The sequence below is a fragment of the Gigantopelta aegis genome, chromosome 9, assembly GCF_016097555.1.
Source record: "Gigantopelta aegis isolate Gae_Host chromosome 9, Gae_host_genome, whole genome shotgun sequence".
NCBI lineage: Eukaryota > Metazoa > Mollusca > Gastropoda > Neomphalida > Peltospiridae > Gigantopelta > Gigantopelta aegis.
This window is the reverse complement of record NC_054707.1, coordinates 84,260,299-84,282,826: the sequence shown is the minus strand read 5'-3', so window position 1 is coordinate 84,282,826 and position 22,528 is coordinate 84,260,299. Positions and strand designations below refer to the sequence as shown.

The 22,528-nt window shown below is 39.7% G+C and overlaps 1 protein-coding gene across 2 annotated transcripts in view; it reads right to left on the bottom strand.

Annotated features, from left to right (window-relative positions):
- Positions 1-3,693: 3,693 nt before the first annotated feature.
- LOC121382055 overlaps positions 3,694-22,528 on the bottom strand; it is a 31,285-nt gene continuing 12,450 nt past the window's right edge. For both annotated transcript variants that reach the window (XM_041511531.1, XM_041511532.1), the window contains exons 2-4: positions 12,947-13,048; positions 7,957-8,263; positions 3,694-4,481 (exon numbers count right to left, since the gene is read on the bottom strand). In XM_041511531.1, the coding sequence (XP_041367465.1) occupies positions 8,003-8,263; positions 12,947-13,048 (363 nt within the window). In that variant the 3' untranslated portion in view covers positions 3,694-4,481; positions 7,957-8,002. The remainder of the gene's footprint in view (positions 4,482-7,956; positions 8,264-12,946; positions 13,049-22,528) is intronic.

Here is a 22,528-nt window from a genome sequence, read left to right as displayed (position 1 = left end):
CTATCACTTATCACTGCGTAACGAATCACTGTCTAATGAATCTCTATCACTTATCACTGCGTAACGAATCACTGTCTAATGAATCTCTATCACTTATCACTGCGTAACGAATCACTGTCTAATGAATCTCTATCACTTATCACTGCGTAACGAATCACTGTCTAATGAATCTCTATCACTTATCACTGCGTAACGAATCACTGTCTAATGAATCTCTATCACTTATCACTGCGTAACGAATCACTGTCTAATGAATCTCTATCACTTATCACTGCGTAACGAATCACTGTCTAATGAATCTCTATCACTTATCACTGCGTAACGAATCACTGTCTAATGAATCTCTATCACTTATCACTGCGTAACGAATCACTGTCTAATGGATCTCTATCTCTTATCACTCTTTGAAGAATCACTGTCTAATGAATCTCTATCACTTATCACTGCGTAACGAATCACTGTCTAATGAATCTCTATCACTTATCACTGCGTAACGAATCACTGTCTAATGGATCTCTATCACTTATCACTGCGTAACGAATCACTGTCTAATGGATCTCTATCACTTATCACTGCGTAACGAATCACTGTCTAATGAATCTCTATCACTTATCACTGCGTAACGAATCACTGTCTAATGGATCTCTATCACTTATCACTGCGTAACGAATCACTGTCTAATGGATCTCTATCACTTATCACTGCGTAACGAATCACTGTCTAATGAATCTCTATCACTTATCACTGCGTAACGAATCACTGTCTAATGAATCTCTATCACTTATCACTGCGTAACGAATCACTGTCTAATGATCTCTATCACTTATCACTGCGTAACGAAACACTGTCTAATGAATCTCTATCACTTATCACTGCGTAACGAATCACTGTCTAATGAATCTCTATTGACAAGATATCCCTACATGCCCCAAGGCAGTTCGCCCCTAGTTTGACAAGATATCCCTATATGCCCCAAGGCAGTTCGCTCGTAGTTTGACAAGACAGACCATATTATTGTCAATTAAACCCCAACAAATTATTGGTTTGCACCATGTCATGTCATTTTATATTTATTTATTTGTTATCAACACGTGTGTGTGTGTGTGTGTGTGTGTGTGTTGTGTGCGTGGGTGTTGTGTGCGTGGGTGTTGTGTGTGTGTCTGTGTGTTATGTGTAGGTCTGTGTGCGTGTTCATGCGTGTGTGTGCGCGCCTCTGTGTTTGTGTGTGTGTGTGTGTGTGTGTGTGTGTGTTGTATCCGTCTGTGTATGTATGTCGGGGGGGGGGGGAGCTGTCTGTACGCGTGTGTGTGCGTGTGTGTGTGTGTGTATGTACGTGTGCGTGCGCGCGCGCGTGTGTATGTGTATGTGTATGTGCGTGTTCATGTTCAACTTCTAGAAACACGTGCAGTGCTCACACTTAACTGTTCAGTAAATTCAAGCAGCAGGCTGATGTTCTCAGTTAGTAGTAATCTATGGGAGACAACTCTGGTGGGATTACAAAAATAGCTTCTACACGTGAAACACCGATTAGATCTGCTGAAATGGAAGTTTGGATTATGTCATCCATTTTACAATACAGATAAGTGATATGCAATTGCCGTATTCAATAATACCACAACACAGGTCATAGTTCAACCTGTGAACATTCAAACCAAGTTTGGTTATACAACACAAGCCATAGTTCAACCGGTACACATTCACACCAAATTTGGTTATACAACACAAGCCATAGTTCAACCGGTACACATTCACACCAAGTTTGGTTATACAACACAAGCCATAGTTCAACCTGTGAACATTCACACCAAGTTTGGTTAATCTACATTTAGATAAAGTTACAATAGAGTAAACCAAGAGTGTGATGTTAAAACGTGGAAATACCCTTCAAAAGTAGACTAGAGCTCGTGTGCATACCCGCTACTTCTTAGAGGTACCGGGGTTGTGTTGTTGTTTGTTTTTAATATGAAAAGAAGCATTTCATGGTACTAGAAATAACACGATTGCTAGAAACACTTCTGATGTATGGAAACGGATAACCTAAACAATAACATTTAAAATGTCTCTGATGGAGAAAACCTATGCCATAGAGTTTAGAAACCAGGTCCAGTGATTTTAATAGCTGTGTGGCATGTTGGTCGTTCAGACCAAAGGGTTTTCGACGTACGTGTCACCTGCAGTATCACAGCCATCGTGAATCATCTCTCACTTCACCTCGTCAAAAACTCTATTACATCCACCTATCAATTTTAAATATTTATATTTTATTTAAAATAAGGATCCAAATATAATTTGCATATCTTTTACAGTGATATAATTAAATGTTTCTTTGCGTCTATACACTTTACGGTAATCTCATTCAGCGATTGGTCCAGATATGCTTACTTTTTCTTTTGTTCAGATCTCAATGAACCGAAAACATTTAAGCCACTCCTACCAACGGAGTCATAGTGTGCACATCGTTTTCTTCCGTTCATACTTGCATGAACCAAAAAATAATTGCGGTCAATTCTTAGATTAAACAATATGAGTGTGTGATCACATGACGTATCTAACATTCAGTCTTTTTCCTAATATTGGTTCCTCATTGTTGTTCATGAGGTGAACATCCAAACCCCAAGTACCAGGTGATCGGTTTGCCGCTCTCCTGTCACTGTCCAGGCGAACTCGAACGGGGTGGGCGTCACCACTTACCTTCCATGGCAAACACTGTGTTAGACTGACATATAACAGAGGAAATTCATTTTCAAAATGTTTAATAATGCTGACTGAACTAACAATGGCGAAATACGCTTCACTGTGGAAAGCTTTAAATACTAGAACAAATTGCACATTTCTTTACTTAAATACTTGTATTTACAGTGTTGCATTGATATCATTTCAATAAACAAATCTTCATTATGCATTGCAAATCTGCTGGCATACTGTGTGTGTATGTATGTATTGATGTATGAATATCTATATATTGTATGTATGTCGAGGTTGACTGTTACATACATAGATATTAACGCACTGGCGCAGGGAATAATTAAATCCTTTCTGGCCTCAAAAATAGTCTCATGCCGTTGCTGGGACTCGAACCTATGGCACCGAATCGGCCGCAATATGCAACTATTGAGTCATCCTTAAAAAGAATGCTCTTTAACTCAGCCATAAGCATGTATGTATGTATGTATGTATGATGTATGTATGTATGATGTATGTATGTATGTATGTATGTATGTATGTATGTATGATGTATGTATGTATGTATGTATGTATGTATGTATGTACGTATATGTGTTGGCGTCTGTGTGTGTGTGCGTGTTTCTGTGTGTGTATATCTTTGTGTGTGTGTGTGCGTGTATATGTGTGTGTGCGTGTGTATCTGTGTGTGCCTGTGTGTGTGTGCGTGTTTCTGTGTGTGTGTGTGTGTGTTTGCGTGTTTATGTGTGTTTATGTGTGCCTGTGTGTGTATGTGTGTGTGCCTGTGTGTGCCTGTGTGTGGGCGTGCGTGTGTGCGCGCGTGTGTGTGTGTGTGTGTGTGTGTGTGTGTGCCTATGGGGATATACATCTTCAAAATACATCACACCAATATGTTAATACTTAGTCGTTTCGGTCCTTCGTCTACCATCTAATATACTACAATGCGCAGAGATACGTCTTTGATTATGGGTAACGGTTTTCTCGACAGCCTGGTCACCACGTACACCAATGTTTTTCTTTATCATTTTATCAATTTTGTAACAGCCAAACCAACAAATTCTGCTACAAGACATTTCCCATGGAAATGGGAAGCAGTTGAATCCAGTAGCAGAACGGATACAATTAGCGTTGTTCCGATTTCCAGGTTAACTGTCCAAATGTCTGGTGAAGCCAACAGCTCGTTATCAAGTGGTGTTGTGATGTAACGTTAACTACTACTAGTCTGGCTTCTATTGGTGTGAGGTTAATGAACTATTGTTAATGGTGCTACACAAAACTACTGGACTGAAAACACTGCTAGTCACCGGAATACAAACACATCAATCCACACTCGACATTTACACAAGTTGAATATTATAGTACACCGAGCACCTCTGGCGGACCAGCTTTCTGACTGGAGAACTTTGATCAAGAGAGCGGTATTGGCCAACACAGCCGGACTCGGGCCTCAAGAGAGCGGTATTGGCCAACACAGCCGGACTCGGGGCTCAAGAGAGCGGTATTGGCCAACACAGCCGGACTCGGGTCTCAAGAGAGCGGTATTGGCCAACACAGCCGGACTCGGGTTTGAAGCACAATGAGCTAAAGCCTGGACGGAGAAGAAGGAGTGTTCACAGATTGGCGGGAAACCTTCCATTCTGTTGTTACTGTGTCTAATGAACATAACACGATTCCAATGTACAATCAGTTTGACGCAAGCCGCACATGTCTGGCCTCGGATCACTCACTGGCCAACACGTTAGTCTGACTTGCCAAACAGTTATCCATAACAAAAACATCATAAATTTGAGCAACACAACCTGAAATTAAAATGGTTAAAATTTAATACATAAGAAACATTTTTTGCACACACACACACTTTCTCTCTCTCTCTCTCTCTCTCTCTCTCTCTCTCTCTCTCTCTCTCTCTCTCTCTCTCTCTCTCTCTCTCTCTCTCTCTCTCTCTCTCAAACACACACACACACACACACACACACACACACACAATCATACCTCTATAAAATGTAACATACATACAGGCACGCATGCACCCACGCACCCATACATACACATACACATCTATATATATAAATACATGTGTACATATAAAATACTTCTAACTATATTTATAAAAATAACATATAAGTTATAGAAAACCAAATGATAAACAGACAGAAATGCAAAGAGATTCATGGATGACTGGACAGACAGACACATATATCTGCACATTGTGTTTAAAGCACGGCTAATTGGAATAGGGTTAGGCTTACACTAACTATTCGGTATCAGACGTATGGTTAATTCGAGGTTAGGGTTACACTATTTGATATCAGACGTATGGTTAATTCAGGGTTAGGGTTAGGCTTACACTAACTATTCGGTATCAGACGTATGGTTAATTCAGGGTTAGGGTTAGCCTTACACTATTTGTTATCAGACGTATGGTTAATTCAGGGTTAGGGTTAGGCTTACACTATTTGGTATCAGATGTATGGTTAATTCAGGGTTAGGGTTAGGCTTACACTAACTATTCGGTATCAGACGTATGGTTAATTCAGGGTTAGGGTTAGGCTTACACTATTCGGTATCAGACGTATGGTTAATTCAGGGTTAGGGTAAGGCTTACACTATTTGGTATCAGACGTATGGTTAATTCAGGGTTAGGGTTAGGCTTTCACTAACTATTTGATATCAGACGTATGGTTAATTCAGGGTTAGGGTTAGGCTTACACTAACTATTCGGTATCAGACGTATGGTTAATTCAGGGTTAGGGTTAGGCTTACACTATTTGGTATCAGACGTATGGTTAATTCAGGGTTAGGCTTACACTATTCGGTATCAGACGTATGGTTAATTCAGGGTTAGGGTTAGGCTTACACTATTTGATATCAGACGTATGGTTAATTCAGGGTTAGGGTTAGGCTTACACTATTTGGTATCAGACGTATGGTTAATTCAGGGTTAGGGTTAGGTTTACACTATTTGATATCAGACGTATGGTTAATTCAGGGTTAGGGTTAGGCTTACACTATTTTATATCAGACGTATGGTTAATTCAGGGTTAGGGTTAGGCTTACACTATTTGATATCAGACGTATGGTTAATTCAGGGTTAGGGTAAGGCTTACACTAACTATTCGGTATCAGATGTATTGTTAATTCAGGGTTAGAGTTAGGCTTACACTATTTGGTATCAGATGTATGGTTAATTAATTCAGGGTTAGAGTTAGGCTTACACTATTTGATATCAGACGTACGGTTAATTCGGGGTTAGACTTACACTATTTGATATCAGACGTATGGTTAATTGAGGGTTAGGGTTAGGCTTACACTAACTATTCGGTATCAGACGTATGGTTAATTCAGGGTTAGAGTTAGGCTTACACTATTTGATATCAGACGTATGGTTAATTCAGGGTTAGAGTTAGGCTTACACTATTTGATATCAGACGTATGGTTAATTAATTCTGGGTTAGGGTTAGTCTTACACTAACTATTTTGTATCAGACGTATGGTTAATTCAGGGTTAGAGTTAGGCTTACACTATTTGATATCAGACGTATGGTTAATTAATTCTGGGTTAGGGTTAGTCTTACACTAACTATTTTGTATCAGACGTATGGTTAATTCAGGGTTAGAGTTAGGTTTACACTATTTGATATCAGACGTATGGTTAATTAATTCTGGGTTAGGGTTAGTCTTACACTAACTATTTTGTATCAGACGTATGGTTAATTCAGGGTTAGAGTTAGGTTTACACTATTTGATATCAGACGTATGGTTAATTAATTCTGGGTTAGGGTTAGTCTTACACTAACTATTTTGTATCAGACGTATGGTTAATTCAGGGTTAGAGTTAGGTTTACACTAACTATTTCGTATCAGACGTATGGTTAATTCAACACTGTGTAGAGATAAAGTAAAAACCCGCTTCCGTCATATAGACTACTACTTTCGACAACACAGCAAGGAATCGTTTATGTGCTCGATGTGAAATTTCAGGTATAGATCTCTCTCTACATCTTAGCAGAAGACATAGAAAGCAATAATATACTACTAGAGTCTTTTTCCTGGAATTCGGGACCATTTTGTTCCTACCTTCTTTTTATCTGACAACCAGAACTATTTTAGAGGAAACTTGGCTCCCATGTACCTCTAAAAAGTGACGGCATATATAAAATGTGACATCTCTGGTACGAGATGCGCTAAATGGACGAATGAGGTGTGTTTGTCACCTAATGTTGACATTACACATTCATTGGAGTGGTTATTGAGTGGTTATGGCCCTTGTCACACTGTAGCGTATCGTACTAGCGTATGTCAGCGTATGAAAAATATCACTCATACGCTGGTATACGCTGACATACGCTAGGCGTACGTTAGGCATAGGTTGTATACGTATGAAGCACGGTGGCATACGTTGGCATACGATGGCATACGGCGAGGTTGAAAATTATTTTTAAGCATGTTTAAAATATGTGTGCTTACTCCGACGTATGGTTTATACGCTAAGCATACGTTAGGCATACGCTTAATACGCTAGAGGTACGTGACTCCTAGGTCGAGTACGCTGGTCGTACGCTGAAATACGCTGGCATGAAGGTGTACCGTATAGCTAGCGTATTAACAGCGCATTGATAGCGCATGAGTAACGTACTTGTAACGTATGTCTGACGTATCTGCAACGCATATAGACATCTTGGCGTATGCCTGACGATTGAGTAACGTAATTAACGTACAACTAGCGTATGATTGGCGTCTGGCCAGTGTATACCCAGCGTATTGCCAGCGTTTTGAGAAAGTGTACATATAGGTTCCCATTTCTAGCTCTTCTTCACTTCTTCGTGGACCTCGGACGAGAGACGATGGACATACGCAGTTCATACGCTACTCATACGCTAGCCATACGCAGAGTACGCTGGCCATACGCTAGTCCCACGCTGACATACGCTGGCCATACGTTACTCATAAGCTACGCATAGGTTAAATACGGTAAGTATACGCACAATTCTGCATTTTCAAGGGCTTCTTGTGTATGAAAATTATTTTATGAATTTTCATACGCAACTCATACGTTTCTCTCATACGCTATAGTGTGACAGGGCCATTAGCGATGATAAAGATCTAAATGCAAGATGTATACATTACATTCCATATACACATCGGCAGCCATTTTGTATATCGCGCTCTAGCCGAGTTAGATGTCTAAAGTAGTTGTGGTTGTCAAATCAATTTTTGTTTTGTGTTTAAAGGCCACGGATCCGGACAAAAGGAGCCTACTGAACTGTAGCGTACCGTGAAGAGTAGCACCATCGATGTAAGACTATCGGCGCGTCCCGTGTCAGCAGGTGTCTGGAGTATCGACTGCCATGTCGTGCACGACCTCTATGCCGTCGTTGTCGCGACTCTCGGTGCTGCACGACGAGTACGCGGTGTCGGTGCTGGTGCGGCTGGCCGCGCTGTTTGCCGACCTCCTCGCCCACTTGGCCTCGTCGTCGTCAGGCACGATGTGGATCGTCTTCACCTCCGTCTGCTTCTCGCCTTTCCGACCCTTGATCTTCCGTTTGATGTACTTTATCACTTTCTTCGAATCGGTGCTGAACTGGGAGAGGAAATACAAATATATATATTGGTATTATAGATCACTGGCCATGTCCATCTGCCGGTTTGTTCTTTTAATGGTCATGGGTCAATATTTGGTTTCAATCTGAGCGTTCGTGTGAGTCAGTGGGTTCTGATTGTATATCCTCACCCTATGGATGCAAATGCATCTGTGTGTGCGAGAGTGAATGAGCTTCTGTTGGTTTTGTTATTTTTAAAGGGTTGTTGTTGTTTGTTTTGTTTGCTTTGTTGTTGTTGTTGGTGGTGGTGGTGGTGGTGTTGTTGTTGCTTAGAACATGGACGTAATGTATGTTAAGCAGTGATCCAGGGTTGCTAACGCTGACACGGCTATATGATATGTTACATTAACACTTGCGTAGGAAGCGGGGGGGGGGGGGGGGGGGGCAGGGGCCACGTACTCACCCCGTTTTAGCAGCAGCATTGGTTTCTATATATTTATACATGTATTTTTTATTTATATGTCAGTGTGTGCGTGTGTGTGTGTGATTACGCCCCCCCCCCCCCCCCACACACACACACAAACACAAACACGTTTTAGCACCTTCATACGCCCGTAATATATATATATATATATATATATATATATATATATATATATATATATATATATTGTTTTATAAAAATGCTAACACAAGATGACAGACAAAACTGGCGTTAGGTGGGAGCTGATAGTGCGATGCGAACCCAGTGTCTATCAGCACCAAGCGAACAAGGTTGGTCCGTGTACAATCATAGCACGATGAATGTAGTTGTTGTCATCTTTACATAACCATACTACGTTAAATATAGCTGTTTTCATCTTTACATAACCATACTACGTTAAATATAGCTGTTGTCACCTTTACATAACCATACTACGTTGAATGTAGTTGTTGTCATCTTTACATAACCATACTACGTTGAATGTAGTTGTTGTCACCTTTACATAACCATACTACGTTGAATGTAGTTGTCACATTTACATAACCATACTACGCTACATATAGTTGTTGTCACCTTTACATAACCATACTACGTTACATATAGTTGTTGTCATCTTTACATAACCATACTACGTTGAATGTAGTTGTTGTCATCTTTACATAACCATACCACGTTACATATAGTTGTTGTCACCTTTACATAACCATACTACGTTGAATGTAGTTGTTGTCATCTTTACATAACCATACCACGTTGAATGTAGTTGTTGTCACCTTTACATAACCATACTACGTTGAATGTAGTTGTTGTCACCTTTACATAACCATACTACGTTGAATGTAGTTGTTGTCACCTTTACATAACCATACTACGATGAATGTAGTTGTTGTCACCTTTACATAACCATACTACGTTACATATAGTTGTTGTCACCTTTACATAACCATACTACGTTGAATGTAGTTGTTGTCACCTTTATATAACCATACTACGTTACATATAGTTGTTGTCACCTTTACATAACCATACTACGTTGAATGTAGTTGTTGTTACCTTTACATAACTATACTACGTTCCATATAGTTGTTATCTTTACATAACCATACTACGTTGAATGTAGTTGTTGTCACCTTTACATAACCATACTACGTTGAATGTAGTTGTTGTCACCTTTACATAACCATACTACGTTGAATGTAGTTGTTGTCACCTTTACATAACCATACTACGTTACATATAGTTGTTGTCACCTTTACATAACCATACTACGTTGAATGTAGTTGTTGTCACCTTTACATAACCATACTACGTTACATATAGTTGTTGTCACCTTTACATAACCATACTACGTTGAATATAGTTGATGTCACCTTTATATAACCATACTACGTTACATATAGTTGTTGTCACCTTTACATAACCATACTACGTTGAATGTAGTTGTTGTTACATTTACATAACCATACTACGTTACATATAGTTGTTGTCACCTTTACATAACCATACTACGTTGAATATAGTTGTCACCTTTACATAACCATACCACGTTACATATAGTTGTTGTCACCTTTACATAACCATACTACGTTGAATGTAGTTGTTGTTACATTTACATAACCATACTACGTTACATATAGTTGTTGTCACCTTTACATAACCATACTACGTTGAATATAGTTGTTGTCACCTTTACATAACCATACCACGTTACATATAGTTGTTGTCACCTTTACATAACCATACTACGTTGAATGTAGTTGTTGTTACATTTACATAACCATACTACGTTGAATGTAGTTGCTGTCACCTTTATATAACCATACTACGTTGAATGTAGTTGTTACCTTTACATAACCATACTACGTTGAATGTAGTTGTTGTCACCTTTACATAACCATACTACGTTACATATAGCTGTTGTCATCTTTACATAACCATACTACGTTACATATAGCTGTTATCGTCTTTACATAACCATACCACGTTAAATATAGTTGTTGTCATATCCACATAACCATACTACGTTAAATATAGCTGTATCTTTACATAACCATACTACGTTAAATATAGCTGTTGTCATCTTTACATAACCATACTAAGTTAAATATAGCTGTTGTCATCTTTACATAACAATACTACGTTAAATACAGCTGTTGTCATCTTTACATAACCATACTACGTTAAATATAGCTGTTGTCATCGTTACATAACAATACTACGTTAAATGTAGCTGTTGTCATCTTTACATAGCCATACTACGCTAAATATAGTTGTCATCTTTACATAACCATACTACGATAAATATAGTTGTATCTTTACATAACCACACCACGTTGCTACTGAAGACTTCGTGCACGTTATCATTGAACTAATCAATTCATTTTGTGAACGCATGTGTTTTGGATGAATAATAGATTCTATGGCACACACTGGCAATGAGAAAAAAACCCTACGATTTCTAATTTCATGAAATCAATAATTGTTAGTTTCCACTTTCCAGTAATTACTACTGGGATAGACATTATTAAAACACCAGGCCTCTAATTAAATAGTTAATCATTAGGACTAGCTATGGTTTTTACAATTAGAGGCATAAGACTAAATAAATCGTTCAGTTTGTTAGGGTTTTGTGATGGTAGTGGCAAGGTGATGTGATACAGCTTATCTTTTATTTGAAAACAGAAACACACAACTCAATACAGTTAAACCTGATTCAAAGTCCACCTCATTTAAGCAGCAGCCAAAACTGTGACACAGTCAGAACCAACAAAACTGTGACATGGCCAGAACAAATAAAACTGTTACATGGCCAGAACCAACAATACTTTGACAAGGCCAGAACCAACAATACTGTGACAACAGAACCAACAATACTGTGACATGGTCAGAACCAACAATACTGTGACATGGTCAGAACCAACAAAACTGTGATATGGTCAGAGCTAACAAGACTGTGACATGGTCATAATTAACAATACTGTGACATGGTCAGAACCAACAAAACTGTGACATGGTCAGAACCAACAAAACTGTGACATGGTCAGAACCAATAATACTGTGACATGGTCAGAACCAACAAAAACTGTGACATGGTCAGAACTAACAATACTGTGACATGGTCAGAACCAATAACACTGTGGTATGGTCATAACCAACAAAACTGTGACATGGTCAGAACTAACAATACTGTGACATGGTCAGAATTAACAATACTGTGACATGGTCAGAACCAACAAAACTGTGACATGGTCAGAACCAATAATACTGTGACATGGTCAGAACCAACAAAACTGTGACATGGTTAGAACAATACTGTGACATGGTCAGAACCAATAATACTGTGACATGGTCATATCCAACAAAACTGTGACATGGTCAGAACCAATAATACTGTGACATGGTCAGAACCAACAATACTGTGACATGGTCATATCCAACAAAACTGTGACATGGTCAGAACCAATAATACTGTGACATGGTCAGAACCAACAATACTGTGACAACAGAACCAACAATACTGTGACATGGTCAGAACCAATAATACTGTGACAACAGAACCAACAATACTGTGACAACAGAACCAACAATACTGTGACATGGTCAGAACCAATAATACTGTGACATGGTCAGAACCAATAATACTGTGACATGGTCATATCCAAAAAAACTGTGACATGGTCAGAACCAATAATACTGTGACATGGTCAGAACCAACAATACTGTGACAACAGAACCAACAATACTGTGACATGGTCAGAACCAATAATACTGTAACATGGCCAGAACCAACAATACTGTGACAACAGAACCAACAATACTGTGACATGGTCAGAACCAAAAATACTGTGACATGGTCAGAACCAACAAAACTGTGACATGGCCAGAACCAACAATACTGTGACATGGTCAGAATTAACAATACTGTGACATGGTCAGAACCAACAAAACTGTGACATGGTCAGAACTAACAATACTGTGACATGGTCATAACCAATAATACTGTGACATGGTCAGAACCAACAAAACTGTGACATGGTCAGAACCAATAATACTGTGACATGGTCAGAACCAACAATACTGTGACAAGGTAAGAACAAACAATACTGTGACAAGGTAAGAACCAACAATACTGTGACAAGGTAAGAACCAACAAAACTGGGGGCGGAGATTGCCCACCCACTGACACCTGACTATTTGTGGACCTGCCCTTGTAACTAAATCCAACATGAAAGTCACAAACCTCGTCACACGCGTTGATGAACGATTCCCAGTTGGTTTTCGTTTCCATGGTTTCCAGTCTCCCTATAGATCTCCCGTCCTTCTTCGTGCCAGACAACTGATCCTAGAAAGTGTTCAAAACATTGAATTAAAAATGATAGACCTCAAAAGATGACGTCATTACGTTAAATGGGACGTCATTGCGTAAAACAGGTCATGGAAAGGACGTTAGAACCTGGGCCCGTTTTTTCCAAGCAATCTTCGCCTGCAAAATCGTAAAATCATCGTAAGCTATGACGTCACTGTTTGTGTGTATTTTTGTTTTAACTAAATAGAATTATTGTTTGTAATTACGTGGATAAATGCACACACAAAATGACAAACATTTCTTATATAAACCATTTACTGATATTTCTAGAATCCCTCTATAACAATCGTCATCATTGTTCTGTATACCACAACTCGTTTAAAAGAAAGAAAATAAAGTATTTTTAATGACACCTCAGCACGTTTTAAGCTACGGACACACCTCTGTCTCACTGTCTGCCTGGCTCTCCAGGCCCGTATGCAGAAATTTATATGGGGGTGCGTAATCGAGTTGCTAGGGGGGTCCGGTGGCACCCCCACCCACCACCCCCACCCAAATGTTTTTTTTAATCTAGAATTTAGGAGATGCATTTTCCTGCATTCTGGGAAGTAAGTAGGTGTAAGCCACTTACACCGACCAGTGATCCATAACTGGTTCAACAAAGGCCATGGTTTGTGCTATCCTGCCTGTGGGAAGCGCAAATAAAAGATCCCTTGCTGCTAATCGGAAAAAGTAGCCCATGTAGTGTCTGACGCCATATAACCGTAAATAAAATGTGTTGAGTGCGTCGTTAAATAAAACATTTATTTCTGGAAAGTAAATTTGAAATGTTTCTTTGCCTCAAAATATGTCAAATAACTTCTTTTTTCTTTTTTTTACACATCCACAGACGGACCTCGGCAGACTATGGGGGTAACCCCCCCCCCCCCCCCCCCCCCCGTACGGGCCTGCTCTCTGTCTGGTTCTCCGACTATCTCGATGTCACCAGTGGGTTATGTTAATACTTGTTAGAGGGTATCGGGTGAGAAGTCAATATTACGGGTTTACACCTCACCACTGAGTCGTTACACACATACATGTATGTTATAAAGCTATGTGTGCGGTGTGCGGTATGTCCACCCACCCGTTACCGAGCCTGGTCGGGCTACTTGTGCTCTGTTGCATTTTAACCAAGCGCGGGTGGTCCCCTCTTCCACCCCACCCACGTATGCGGCAGCAGTTAGTTGTACTGCCACACTTTACAAGCTTTGTATTGTACTCTTTGACTGTGTTTATATATAGTGTCACCTGTAATTGGTATCGGTGGTGTCGTGCTTCAACCAGTGACCTTAGGGCTGGAAGGTACTAGGATCGGACCCCGTATCAGCTTCAATCAACAACAAGCTCGATTTGGAGGTATAAGATCACTACACCGACTTCTCTCTCACTGATCACTAACAACCAATCGTTAAACAATCACCAACCCACACCCCACACCCTACACCCCATATCCACACCACCCACACCCCACATCTCATATCCACACCCCACACCACCCACACCCTACACCCCATATCCACACCACCCACACACCCCACACCCCACACCTCATATCCACACCACCCACACCACCCACACCCCACACCCTACACCTCATATCCACACCCCACACCACCCATACCCCACACCCCACACCACCCATACCCCACACCCTACACCCCATATCCACACCACCCACACCCCACACCCTACACCTCATATCCACACCCCACACCACCCACACCCCACACCACCCACACCCTACACCCCATATCCACACCACCCACACCCCACACCACCCACACCCACACCCTACACCTCATATCCACACCCCACACCACCCACACCCCACACCCTACACCTCATATCCACACCACCCACACCCCCTATCCACTCCATATCCACACCCCACACCCTACACCCCATATCCACACCACCCACACCCTACACCTCATATCCACACCCTACACCCCATATCCACACCACCCACACCACCCACACCCCACACCACCCACACCCCACACCCTACACCTCATATCCACACCCCACACCACCCACACCCCACACCACCCACACCCCACACCCCATATCCACACCACCCACACCCCCTATCCACACTCCATATCCACACCCCACACCACCCACACCCGTCTCTAAGACAGCCAGGATAGTCGAGGTACGTGCTCAGGACAGTGTATTTGAATCTTATTTGGATTTGAGTACGGAAATAACTCGAAATGAATGACAGTGGGATCTGGTATTGAGATACAGCTGAAAACATTCCATCCACCCCTGACCCAACAGCACGAGATCGCGTAGGGATATGTCGGCCTACATAGATTGCTCTCCAATGTTACAAAATTACAAGACATTAATGCTGGTTCTATTGTCCTTATTATATTTGATTTACCAGACAAAAGAAGCCGTTATGTTTGGCTTCTAAATCTGCGACACTTCTCTCTGGTGTTTGCTGTAGTCTTAGACGAACAGGTAGACAAATATCCCTACATCACGGCGACCACCCGTTTACGTTCGACAATACTGATTATCGACCAGTATCGATCTCTCGTTCTCAGATCCAGATAGGTCCCAGCAGATTGATATTTCCAGCTGGCCGCGTTCAAACTTTACAAAACGCCTTGTTAAATACTACCAGTTCTAGTTGTCATGGTGACGTGGCGCATTGTTTGAATTTCAGGTCCGTGTATTAGGCGTGTTTCAACAGATGCATTGATCTATGCAGTGTTTAAACAACAAATTGGTCCGGTTTTTGGTTGGCCTATCAGCGTTCATTTCTATGTTTAATCTGCTATTTGTTCTTCGCGTTCAAGCGAATTCACTCCAATGAAATTAATGACTCATTAGTTGCTGAACAATTTTCGCCAGAATTTAAAAGCTTTTGCACAAAACAAATCAACAAAAATATGTGATTTTATAGGGGAGGCGGGGGCGGGGGGGGGGGGGGGGGGGGGGGGGCACATTATGTATGTATGTATGATTTTATACAATTTAATACAGTAAAAAAGAAAGGTTTGATATGGGGGGCACCGGGCTCCGCCACTGGATTTTATATATAAGTAGACGTTATTAAGTAACTGGATGGGGCAATATCCAATTTCTCCTACCACAGCTCACCGCAACCCCTCCAAATGATTTGCATTTGCCACTGTTGCCATTGCAGAAAATTATTGGATTATTGTCCAACCTGTCTATGGCCGCTATTCAAAGGGACCAGGCAAAAGTGGTTATTATAGACAGGTGGCCTTTATATACAGATCCGGGAACAAAGATCTTAACGTGTTTAATTATATACCAAACACAAATTACGAAAAGCGTGGCCATATTAGATTGGGAGGGGGGCCACACTATGTATGTATTTATGTTTGATTTTATAAAATTTAAAAAAAAAGTAAGATTGCTTCCGACACACACCCCCATCCACCCCACACACCACCCATCTTCATAAATCAAGGCTAATATTCGTTCCTGAATACGAGGAACGAATATTAGCCTTGATTTATGAAGATGCACACCACCCAGCCACCTACTCCACCCAAGCACTCCGCAATGAACGTGGTCGACCTGCATACACATCAAAGCCAATCCTTGCAATCAAGTGCCGCTACCTGTCAAAGTACTGTTGCCAATCCATGCAATCAAGTGCCGCTACCTGTCAAAGTACTGTTGCCAATCCATGCAATCAAGTGCCGCTACCCGTCAAAGTACTGTTATTAGCGATTGTTACGCTTTGATCTGGCTTTATTCACTTTGTCACGCCTCGCTGCATATTCTCAGTATGTCTTGACCACAGGGGAGGAATCGGTTACACGGTATTTAAACTGTTAGTTATCAGTGTGGGGAGGGGGGTCAGGTGTCGCTACTCCCAATAATCAGGTTAAGAACTGTGTTTGAGAACAATATTGGGTGTTGTTCCTGAAGAACAATGTGTCGTGTCTCTATCGCTACTGGTTGTTTAATCTGATTGAAATCTGTTCACACAACAATGACTTTAATCCGACCTCGGACTGCTCGTTTCTAGCTGTTTATTTCACCTCCGATATTTGATTTCTATTGTCTGTTTCATTAGTAGAAATAAACATCGGAATACCAAAACTACGGCAATACCCACTGAACTACCTCGATCGTAAATATTGCCTCCATGTAGATCTTCCCGTCCTAACCACGACTGGTATATCAAACGTCGTGGTATGTGCAGTCCTGTCTGTGAGAACGTGCATATAAAAGACTCCTTGTTTTTAATGGGGGAAAATGTAGCGGGTTTTCTCTGAAGACTATACATGTGTCAAAATTACAAAATATTTCACATCCAATAACCGATGATATAAAACTCCTACCTGCAGCGTATCAATCAACATAAACGCCACGGTCACACTTAAAGTGAATCAGAAAAGATTGGGGGTAAAGCTGCTCATTTCTGAGATAATGGGTAGCGTCTATGACTACCCAAGTTCCGCACAAAATTTGAGTACTTTTTTACAGGTACCCCATACATGTTTCATGCACAAGGCTACTTCACAGAGTGATACTAGATGAAATAAAATTGCATAAATTTTTTTACAATCAACACAATCACCAATCACAGGACTTGACGTGTTAACTTCTCTATCAAAAGTTGGGTGCACCTCGAACTTTGACCCAGACGGAAGTTATTTGGTTTAGTACTACCTTTAGTGGTGTCGTTAAACCATGATTGAATATCTTCCCTCCATCGCCTTAGTCCAGTAGTCTTTAAACTGTGTCGTGCTGCTTTGGTTGTTGCTATTGTTACATACACATACAGACACACATACACATATAAATACACACACACACACACACACACACACACAGACACACATAAAAATACACACACATACACACTCACACACAAATATACACATATACACATGCATACATATACACACACACACACACACACACACTGACACACACACACACACACACACACACACACACACACACTTTCTCCAGCTAACACTCCAACTTGCGCGCTTCTCAACACCTGCGCAGGTACCTGGCCGAATGAGAGTTATCCTGCAACCACTGTTTCTATTGGCCGAATAGGATGACCGATTAAAACAAAGTCATAAACGTATAATAGCAGATTGTGACTTTTGACGTCACGCATATGACGTACATTACAAAATTGCTCTTTTGACCTATACTAGGTATGACAAAGTTTGACGTCACTTTGCGCTGCATATCTGTCACCAGCTTAATATGACTCGCTTTTCAACACAAATATTACAGCTTCCCAATACAATACATGTATAAGCACAGCGTTTTGTTGTCTTTCTAACCATATGTCTGACGCCATATAACCGTAAATAAAATGTGTTGAGTGCGTCATTAAATAAAACCTATCCTTCCTTCCTTGTGTTGGAAGTGTTTTGAGGCATTCAAGACGTGGCTCATTGTAGAGAAAGGTCGATTTTGTCACTGATAATGAAATGTGATAATTTAAATGTATATACTAGTTTGAAAAACACTGAACTTAAATCGTTTTTGAATATTTAAGAATTAAACGTTATATTTTTGACGTCCATGCGATGATAAACACCAAAACCGAATTACACACTATGAATGGCGTAGCGCGTTAGCGCGAAGCTGTTCATACATAAGTATAACGTTCAATTCTTATAATTCCAAAAGCATTAATATTGCCATTATACAAAACGAATCGAACTCTATTCCACAATGATTTACAACTGTAGGCCTATCAATACACAAATAAGGGAATTCCCTTAGAAAGTTACATTCGAGGTTTTTTCGTCAAATCTCCGATTCATTCTAATAATTTACATAAGGTTTTATAAATATTAATTTTCTGAATCAAATGTGGATTAAAAAATTATAAAATTTAATATAACTGGACATCAACTGATGACGCAAATGGTTTTTTGTTTTTTCAAATATTAAACAATAATTCATTAAGACTTGAACGATCTATATACGTAAATGGAAAATTAACATAAGGGAGAGCGTCAAATTATTTAGATTTATCAATTAGTATATTAAAATTAACATAATGGAGAGCGTCAAATTATTTAGATTTATCAATTAGTATATTAAAATTGCAGTTGTCAAAAGTCGAATTAGTGGAAAGTGAATGTGAAGACTGACTTGAAAGGAATAAAGTGGTTTCAGTGTTACTTTGTGTGTGGATTTCAGAGGAAGTTTGTGATTGTGTGATATTATTCTCTGAAAGGACAGGTCGCGTAATTGTGCCCGAAGGCGCATGTGTTTTCGCGCGTGTAAGTTGTCGATTTAGTGTTTTTGTCAAATGTGACAGATATTGGGATAAAAATAGAAACGAAGGAATCCTCGGGGATTCCGTTGTTGACGTAATTGATTAAAAGTAGTTCCGGTAATAACATTCTGTTTTTATTTGTTTACCGAAAAAGTGCAGTTTTCAAGTTCATGGAAGAATGAACCTTGGGTTTTTTTTTAGATTATGTGATAGCATTTTAACCAATCCAGACGCCTATTACAAAACAGCAATTATAAAATGGAATTATATTTCTATACATCGGCACATCGAGTTCGCATATCCAGTTGTTAACTTGAACCTGGGTTTTTTGAAGTTCCAAGTCATGTCACACTAGCGTATTTGAGTGCAAGGCGTCTTAATTGGGGTTATATCAGCAGTCATGGCGTCAGCCATTTTACCAATCACATAACGCATCGCTTCAACATGACACAGCCTATGGCTATGTTACACGTGTTTTATTTTTTTAAACTAAATATTAAATTGCTGAAATTGCGCTTTAAATACCGGAGGTTACTGTAACCCTGATACAGTATGGATAGCGAGCTGTCATCAACAAGATTGTTTTGGCTGTTTCTTCCATGAACATTTTGGTTGGGGTTTTTTTAAAGGTGCAATCTCGCCTGACATTAATTAGCATATCTTTATTTAAACATAGAAACACACCTAGTTTTTATAAAGAATTATGACAATAATAAAAATAGATATTTTAGGCAATATTCCGATCAGCACACAGTACCCTACCCACGTGTTATATTGCGTGGTTTTTTCAAAGTATTTTCTGAGGAAGCAAGCCACACACACACACACACACACACACACACACACACACACACACAAAAAGACACCCATAATAACCCAAACATTTTCTATATATATTTACAGTGCCATGTATTAATCACATTTGTATTATTATTATTTTTTAATTAATCATTCAAAAATATATATATTTCAGCTTTTTCTATTTTTTCCAAATGTATTTTTGTTACTCAGCTTAAATAACGACTTCCCCCCACGACCCCCCCCCCCGTCCCCCCCCCCCCCAAAAAAAAAGAAGAAGAAGAAGAAGACCCGTCACCGTAAGTAACGTCTGCTTTGTATTCCTTATTTTCCGAGTTTACGTTTACAACGATGTTAGGGTTTATAACATTTCAACATTACGATATTATATGTTATATAATATTATATGTTACTATTTTCCAGTGGCTTCAAAACCACTATTACATATTCCAAAATAATATTTGGCGTGTTTCAGTTACATTTTAAAGTAAAATATACACATGGCGATTAGTAGTTGAATTTAACTGGCAAGTTTAGAAAAGAGAGTCAAAATTTGGCAGACATATTTCACAGCACGCCCAACCTTCAAAGAGCTATAATTTTGTAACCACTAAATATTTTCCGGTCAGGTTTTCATTAATTTACATCTTTTGGTATATATTTTTGTTTGAAAAAAAAAAAATACCCATATATTTATGTTTTAATTGTTCGTTGTCCTACCTACCTATCAGGCGCGGATTTAGTGGGGAGCCCAAGGGGCCCGGCCCCCCCCCCCCCCCCCCCTATTTTTGGGGTCAAGTTATTTAATTTTTTTAACTATAGCATACACTAGAGTGGAATTACACAAAAATGCACTTCTTTCCCAAGAGTCTTTAAATTATATTTTGTTCATGAAAATCGTCTTAAAGGGACATTCCTGAGTTTGCTGCAATTTTTAAGATGGTATCGACCAACAGAGACTTTTTAATGATTGTAATTACATAACAAATATATGTTTCTGCATAAAATGTTACTGACTGTATATTAAACATGTTTCTGACTGCTTTAATATTTGTACTAACAATATACTCAACACATTTTATTTACGTTTATATAGCGTCAGAAATATGGTTAAGGACCACAAAACAATGAGAAAGGAAACTCGCTGCCGCGACTCCAGGGACTACTCTTTCAGATTAGCAGCAAGATATTACATACCATGGCTGTTGATACACATTGGCCCAGTTGTTCAAAGCAATGTATATTACTGAAACAACTGTTTCGATATTTCTTCCCATTTACCGGCAGCCGCAGTCAACGGAAAACCAGTCTAATATGGGAAGGAGAGATTACCACTTTAACTTTAAAAAAAAGAAGAGACCAGAGTTTATGAAATTTTGAAGATAACAAAAACAGTATGACAATACCAAAAACATACGTTAATATAGCTATTTTGTTACTCAGATGCGAGGAAATCGCGTTTCAGGCCACTTAAATTAAAAAAATTCGCGGGGGAGCATGCCCCTGGACCCCCCTAGGAATCTCGGGCGCTTCGCGCCCTCGGGCCTCCCCTATTTAAAAATCCTGGATCCGCGCCTGCCTATAGTGTAGATGCTATATGTTGTCGTAGTGTAGCTGATATAACATGAACAACAGCTGTTCCCCTTAATTTTTATACACTGCAGTATAAAAATAACTAGTTAATGACGTAGGATATGGGCTTTATCCTCTTTACCGACGCCATATAACCATAAATAACAAGTTTTGAGTGCGTTAAAACAAAACATTTCCTTATCCTGTTCAGGGCGAATGGAAAGTTCCACTCGGCAAGCCTTGCGAAATATCCCATTCTTACCATCACAGGTTAATACCCATATCCTACGTCATTAACTAGTTACTAGTAGTCTCTATTTATTGCTGTCACAGTAACAAATAATAATGAACTCGTTAAAAAGCATATATGTTAATCTGTCTTCACTATTGTTCCTGTTTAATAGAGCATTTCCATGGACTTGAAATATCACGTTGCTTGGACGGTTAATATGCATATTCAGTACTTGGGTCGTCGTAAGGGTTGTAATTAAGTACCATTACCAAAGTGTCACAAACCTACCGTAACAGTCGTTGTTAAAACAGCAGTGTGCAGGCTTTTTGTGAGAAGTAGTGTTTGTTAAGAAAAATTACACTTATAACTGCATGTATTTTACAAATATGACGTGTGCGTGTGTGTGCGTGCGTGCGTGCGTGGACAATTGATAGCAATGAAATAGATAAATGAGGGTGATGCATTTTCGGTTAAATCTCGTTTATCCAGTTGTTTGAAAGCCCATCTATCAAGTGAATGCGAGTTGAATACGTTTTTGAACACTGTGTTGTGAGATAACTGATATCTAACTATCTATCTATTTCTTATATATCCTAAACACATAGAATATCCTTAACACAAATCT